The 7,905-nt window shown below is 31.4% G+C and overlaps 1 protein-coding gene across 1 annotated transcript in view; it reads right to left on the minus strand.

The window, feature by feature from the left end:
* The window catches only part of LOC137654928 (endoribonuclease CG2145-like), a 10,932-nt gene extending 5,260 nt beyond the window's left edge, over positions 1 to 5,672 (minus strand). The window contains exons 1-2 of the mRNA XM_068388825.1: positions 5,521 to 5,672; positions 747 to 957 (exon numbers count right to left, since the gene is read on the minus strand). Of these exons, the coding sequence (XP_068244926.1) occupies positions 747 to 957; positions 5,521 to 5,557 (248 nt within the window). The 5' untranslated portion in view covers positions 5,558 to 5,672. The remainder of the gene's footprint in view (positions 1 to 746; positions 958 to 5,520) is intronic.
* Between the last annotated feature and the right edge of the window lie 2,233 nt (positions 5,673 to 7,905).

A 7,905-nucleotide genomic window follows, 5' to 3' on the forward strand; every position in this document is an offset into this window, starting at 1 on the left:
TTAGACTATTCATTTTTTTCTATAGACTTCAACAACTTGAGGAAATTGCTTTTATATTGTTATTTCATAACCTCATTTTACAGTAATCAATAGGCACAAATATGCAAGTCGCTTCTATATGCAAAACTGAGCTCCTTTAGACATAATGATTTGTTGTTCCAATTTCCTTTACACAAGTAATAAATACCCAATGTAGACTTCCGACAAGCTTCAATTATGCAAGTATAAAGCAATAAAATAGATTCTACCACTATATGAAAAAAAACAATTCTCTTGATTTTTTCATTAGTGTTTCTTAACCGATGTCATCTATTCTTATGGAAATGCAAATTATTTAATCACAAATGTAATCTTAGAGGAAGATATAATACTCAGCATGTCTTGTGTCTCTTCCTCTTGTTTTGTTGTTTTGTTCAAGTTTTTTATAGTTTATATAGGAGATATTTGTTTTAATGTTGTTACTCTTCTTAAAAATTAAATTTTTCCTTGTTTCATTTCCTCACTAAGCTATTTTCCCTGTTGGAGCCTCTGGGCTTATAGCATCCTCCTTTTCCAACGATAGTTGTAGCTTAGCAAGTAATAATAATAATAATAATAATAATAATAGTAATAATAATAATAATATGATATAAATATTCATGATCTACGGTAAATTAGACATTGAAGCTTCTTTTTTCATATTTCCCATTATTTCCGACCATAAAAATGCAAAATATATGTTTTTCAGCACATCAAACTGGACTTACGCTTCTGTAAAGGAATTAGCTGAAGAACACCTTTTCCTGCGGTTAATGGCGCCAAGTTTCCTATCAAAGTCCAGCTGAAGAAGCATCTCAGCCACGTCAGAGAACTCCAGTCTTGGATCGGCACAACTGCGTCCTCCCCCGTGAGTCAGGTGAAACTTAATTTTTATCCCCCCAAATGGACTTATTCCCCCTATCACCTGCGAAGCTGTACCTAAAAAGAGAATTTAGTTTCAATCTTAATAAAATACTGTTGAGTTGATAAAGGGATATATATATATATATATATATGTATATATATATATATATATATATATATATATATATATATATATATATATATATATGTGTGTGTGTGTGTGTGTGTGTGTATATATATATATGTATGTATGTATATATATATGTATATATATGTGTGTATATATATGTATATATATGTATATATATATATATATATATATATATATATATGTATATATATAATTATATATATACATACATATATATATATATATATATATATACACATATATATAAATATACATATATATATATATATATATATATATATATATATATATATGTATATATAAGTATGCATATATATATATATATATATATATATATATATATATATATATATATATAAGTTATCTATATAGGTTTTCAATAGTCTAAAAACAGAGACTCAAGAGCTATACCTTAATGGCATGCTTTTTTTTCTTTAATCTGCGTATTAGTACGTACATCTACGAAATCATTACTCTTGTTGATATTCACATTTACATTATATCTACTGATGAGATTTCATTATCATCAGCAACAATGTAAGTATTACTTTCATTCTTAATATCGCTATTATTGTGATAATTGCTAGTCTATTTTAGATATCTAAAAATTATTTACTCTTGAAAATAGCTTTCAGGCCAAACCCCTTGTGCCAACACTTGAAATGACTGAGGTTTCTGCCATAGTTATTTCCTTGCATCAAATATGATTAATACTCGAAACAAGGTAGAATGGAAGAATTGAAACACTTCTTGAGAATAGATTTATCCCCGAAAATCTTAAAAGACTTTCTCAATAACCCCATTTTTTTCGTAAAATTGAAGAAGACACAGACTTGATGTGTTTCTCAAAAGTAAATCTGTTGTCGGGAATCACACCAAAAATTTTAAGTCATACAGAGTTGAAGAAACATTATCAATGCTGAGATCCGGATGTTGAGGAGCAACTCTCCTCACCCTACTTACAGTCATATTTTGAGGTTTGTTTGGATTCAACTTCATTCCCCATAATTTAGACCCTACACTAATATTAGCTAGATTTCTGTTAAAGGATTCATCAACCTAGATTTACATTGAGGAGATAGAATTAGAAGTAGAACTTCAAAAGTTCAAAGTTGGAGCAAATGCTTTTTTGTTGACCAGGCGGACATGAGTCTTTTTTATAGTTTATATATGACATATTTGTTTTTGACGTTGTTAATAGTTTATATATGACATCTGTTATGACGTTGTTACTTTTTTTTAGAATGATTTACTGTTAATTTGTTCTCTTCAGTTATTTATTTCCTTATTTCCTTTCCTCAGTGGGCTATTTTTCCCTATTGGAGCCCCTGGGCTTATAGCATCTTGCTTTTCCAATTAGGGTTGTAGCTTGGATAGTAATAATAATAATAATAATAATAAAGAGAGTCAGAGCGCAAGAAAAGACAACGTCTTTACTATCCATTTCGATCATTATTTCAGTCTTTCTGGGGTAGAGTTCTCTTGGTTGAGGGTACACTTGGGCACACTAATCTATCCCATTTCTCATTGTGTGTTTTTTTTAATTCGGTATAGTTTATATATAAAAGATTTGTTTCAATGTTCCTATTCTTAAGTTATTTTATTTTAATTGTTCATCACTTCTCTTGTATTTTTTTTTTTCAAATTTATTTATTTTCTTTCCTTACTAGGCCATTTTTTCTTGTTGGAGCCCTTGGTGTTATATTAATCTGCTCTCCCAGCTAGGGTTGTGGTTTAGCTAATGATAATAATAATAATAATAATAATAATAATAATAATAATAATAATAATAATAATAATAATAATCTTTTATTACTTAGTTTTGAAAACTATTTTGCAGAAGAAGTATTAGATAAGCGATTAAAAACTTGAAAAACAAATTTAGAATATATAGAATATATTCTTTGAATGCTTCTAATTCGTTAAATCATTATTTTCAAAACACAATCAACGGTTCTAGATTTACAAGGTGTCTGTCTGAGAGAGAGAGAGAGAGAGAGAGAGAGAGAGAGAGAGAGAGAGAGAGAGAGAGAGAGAGAGAGAGAGAGATGAAGCCCACACACACACAGTCAAGCTACAACTGTAGTTGGAAAAGCAGAATACCACAAGCCAAACTGCTTTGGCAGAGAAAGTAGCCTAGTGAGGAAAAGAAATGAGGTAATAACAAGCAAACATGAATAAGAAATACAAAATATCTGAAGGTCAAACCAGTCATATTCTGTAACGAGTCGTGTGCCATCCTGATCAACAAAAAAAAAAGAATGTACAAGTTTCAACTTCTGAATTTTCGCCGATTCAACTGCCAGATTTGAAAGGCCATTCTACAATCAGGTTACAACTGGAATCAAACTTCGAGAATACTATGTATTGTTGTGCCTTATGATGGAAAAAGCATGACTGTTAGAAGTGATTGCAAACCTAGTACTGCGGTCAGAATGGTATAGTCTAGGAAGATTAAAAAAATTACCCCTGAACGTTTAGTGTATGCATTAGTCTCACTGTTTGATAGCAAATCATTATGCCCTAGATAATTACGCTTTAGTGGTAATACACGATATAAACAAAATTAGTAGCCATGGTTAATATACTAGCATAGGCCTAAATATGATATTCTGAAACTCATGCAATCATAATATAGCAACAGGCTACCCTGAGTACACTGGGGACATTCAGAACATTTTTTTTTTCTTAAATCAGCTTTTAAATTAGCTCTCATTTCAAGATCGGGAAATTTTTTTTTCCAATCCTTCGAATCGTAAAGAGCCCTGTCATTATTAGCAAGAATATAGTTGATAACATCCTCCTTCGATAAATGCAAACGTTACTGTTCGAATGGTGTAGCATAGTAATTTCTACTAACTTCTATTTTGTCATTAATAAGCACCGTAAATCAAGTTTTTTTTTTTTTTTTTTTTTTTTTTTTTTTTTTTTTTTTTTTTTTTTTTTTTTTAGAATAGATGAATTTCTAACAGGAAACCCTTGTGTTTTCTTAGGTCCGTTTTATGTGAATCATCAGGGAATTTTTCATGAAAGATTTACGATGATTCAACAACCTTATTTTGCTAGTTGTATTGATTGATCTGACCACCTTTGTAACCTCACTAATGGAGTTATGTAGTTAGGACTACATAATGTCATTATTATTATTATTATTATTATTATTATTGGAAAAGCAGGATGCTATAAGCCCAAGGGCTCCAACTGGGAAAAAAATAGCCTAGTGAGGAAAGGAAATAAAGAAATCAATCAAGTACATTATATGAGACGCAATGAACAAATAAAATAAAATATTTTAAAAACAGTAACAACATTAAAACAGATCTTTCATATAATGTAAACTATAAAAAGAGACTTTTCAACATAAAAAACATAAACATTTGCTGCAAATTTAAACTTTTGAAGTTCTACTCCAAGAAATCGCTTGTAACTCCACAACGCAAATAATCTTTGGCAGCTTCCAAATATATATACAAATTCAGACTATAATTTACGAATGTTCATGTGTTTGATATTGATAAATGATATAAATACAAAAATTCTATATGTGCCACTCTAGTACCAGAATGTTTTGCCTTACAATTAACGTTTATATTTTTGTATGTTCGACCCATATTCGCTCCTGTATCCTTACCAGTAAACGAGCTATCGTATCTTATCATTCAACTGGATTTCGGTGACTTAGCAGCATATGGCGTTACCCATACAACATTTTTCAACAATATCATAAGCTTTATCAAAAAGAATAATTTGAAATATATATAAAGTACAAAGTTTAAATATATCACGAGTGTCCCCACTACTAAAGTCCATTTCTTTTAGCGATGCATATTTGCACCGACTCGCGGCCGTGCCCTTTTAGCTCGGAAAAGTTTCCTGATCGCTGATTGGTTAGAATTATCTTGTCCAACCAATCAGAGATCCGGAAACTTTTCGGAGCTAAAAGGGCACCGCTGCGAGTCGGTGCAAATATGCATCGCTAAAAGAAATGGACTATAGTAAGTTGCACTTGTGATATGGTTACGGGTTGCTCCATGATCAAACTTTCGCTTTCGTAAGTGTTTCTTCGTATATAAGACGACGATGACATTCGTGTGAGTAAAGTTTTACTTCGTTATTTAAGAAAACAAAATCTTAGGAAGTTCGGTTTAGAACCAGTAAAAATACATGTGTGAATAATCGGGTCATCCGCTAGACCGATGGTGTACGTAGCCTAGGAACTATTGTCCTTTTCCAGTAAAAACAACTCGGAATTTATGAATTTATGATTTACGAAATGTATCACACAACGAATATTAGTGATAAATGAAAAAAATGAAATGCCTGATTCTAGTAACCAAAATCACAATCACTTTGACAAATTTAGTTTTTCAAAAGTGCAAGACCCAAGAGGATCTGTTCGAATGGAAAGATATCAGGAATGTTCGTTTATCATTAATGTGACCAGTTAAAGTTTTTGATTTAACCGGAAAAACTCCGAATTTTCTCACCTTTGAGTAGGAAAATGAGGAGAAAGTAGACTCTCATTTTTAAGTTCTTTCCGGTGAGGGGTGACACTAGAGAATGAGGACTATCTACAGTTGGTGTCACACTATCACTGCAGCGCAGTAGTGTCAACTTGATTCTTCACTCTCTGTTCGCATTCCACTAAAACCCGTTGTATGCAATTTAAGATTAATCTGAAACAGTTCTATTATTATTATTATTATTATTATTATTATTATTATTATTATTATTATTATTATTATTATTATTATTATTATTATTATTTTATCGAACGTGTATTCTTTCGTAATATTTGTAGGTGTTACTCTAGGCTTTAAGCTCTCACAGTTGTTAGTGGAACTACTAGATCAATTCAAGCCCAAAAATTCGTTGTTTATACTATGTCAGCAATATGTTATTGCGAATATTTTAAGATCACCGCTAAATTTCTCAATATAAGACAGTAACATTTCTTTTTGAAAGATAATTTATCAATTTTGCACTTGCTATCTATAAATAGGCCTAGTGGTCCTAGAAGATATGGTCGACATCTATGACTAGGTTATCTCTAATATACGCAAGTTTCTTAGTTTACTTTGTAATATTGTTTATATGTACAAAAACGATGTATATTTGTCTGATAAATACCGCTATGAAAGATACGAGACCATCTTATTGTTGTTTCATATGATGATGGCTAACTGATAATAAATTAGTTATAATGTTGTGCTTTAATTATTGGTACCATAATTAAAGCGGTGATGCTGAGGGAAAGGAGGATAATAATACTATGTGCAAGGACTGGTTATCAATAGGATAATAATGATGCTGATGATGAGATCTGTAATATTGCAAAATTTAGTTCCATGAGGATTATGGTGGTGGACTGGTAGTAACAATTACGGTTGTGGTGGCCTATAGCAAACGCCCCTGGCTAACGTTCTGCCGGGCTTGGGTTCGAGTCCTGCTCAAACTTAGTAGTTTCTTTAGTGTGTGCAACTTCATCATCCTTGTGAGTAAGGGTGGGGGATTTGGGGTCGTCAACAGCCATTTTCTGGCTCTTTCTGGTCCTAGCTTTGATAGAGAGGGGTTTTGGCGCTGATCAGTCTCTAGGTCTAGGGCATTGTCCTGCTGCCATTTATGAGTGGCCTTTAAACCTTTAAGCAGGTTGATAAAGAGTGTAACCTATATGACATTAGATGTTATGTCAGTGATGATAAAATAATGAAGACAGGGATTAGGAAAAAAACTGTTATATTTATTGTTTAAAAATTGATCCTTGAAACAGAGGAAACCTTATTGACCTGAATGATGAGCCTACAATGATTGAATAGTAATACGTCACTTTATTTGAACGAAATATCAATTGGGATACCCAAAATTAGTACCTTGATGTAATATGTATTAATAAAGAAGCTGATATAAGAGTACCCTATGCTTCAAAAAAATGACTTACAAAAAGTATTCTCACGTAATCGAATTGTGACCCTTTCACTTCCACTATTACATTTCTGTTTATATATTTCATTTTCTGTAATAGCTGAAGACTGTATTATTTATAGAAATTAGGAAAAGTAAAGAATTTTCCAGTTATTCAGATAATAGAAATATGTGTTAATATATCTATATATATATATATATATATATATATATATATATATATATATATATATATATACAAATGATAAATTTTGCACATTTGGGCGTGTTTTTCATATTCAAATCAGCCATACATTTTTTATACATTAATATCTGGATTCTTTTAACGATCCCGGGATCAGAGCCCCAGGCGAAATCACACAATGATAACAGCTTCTGACTGGCTGGGAGTTGAACTTTGGTCCAGGAAACTTGTATGAACATTGACATACCATTTGGCCAAGTGGTATATCAATGTTAATACAATTTTCCTGGACCAGGGTTCGACTCCCCGGACGGCCAGAAGCTGTTTTCTTTGTGTGATTTCACCTGGGACTCTGATCCCGAGGTCGTTAATAAAATCAAGAAATTAATGTAACAAAAATATATGACTTATTTGAAGATGAAAAACACGTCTAAATGTGCGAAATTTATTATTATTATTATTATTATTACTATCCAAGCTACAACCCTAGTTGGAAAAGCAAGATGCTATAAGCCCAGGGGCTCCAACAGGGAAAAATAGCCCAGTGAGGAAAGGAAATAAGGAAATAAATAAATGAAGAGAACAAATTAACAATAAATCATTCTAAAACAAGTAACAACGTCATAACAGACATGTCATATATAAACTATTAACAACATCAAAAACAAATATGTCATAAATCAACTATAAAAAGACTCATGTCCGCCTAGTCAACAAAAAAGCATTTGCTCCAACTTTGAACTTTTGAAGTTCTACTGATTCAACC

The sequence above is a fragment of the Palaemon carinicauda genome, chromosome 16 (assembly GCF_036898095.1).
Source record: "Palaemon carinicauda isolate YSFRI2023 chromosome 16, ASM3689809v2, whole genome shotgun sequence".
Classification (NCBI taxonomy): domain Eukaryota; kingdom Metazoa; phylum Arthropoda; class Malacostraca; order Decapoda; family Palaemonidae; genus Palaemon; species Palaemon carinicauda.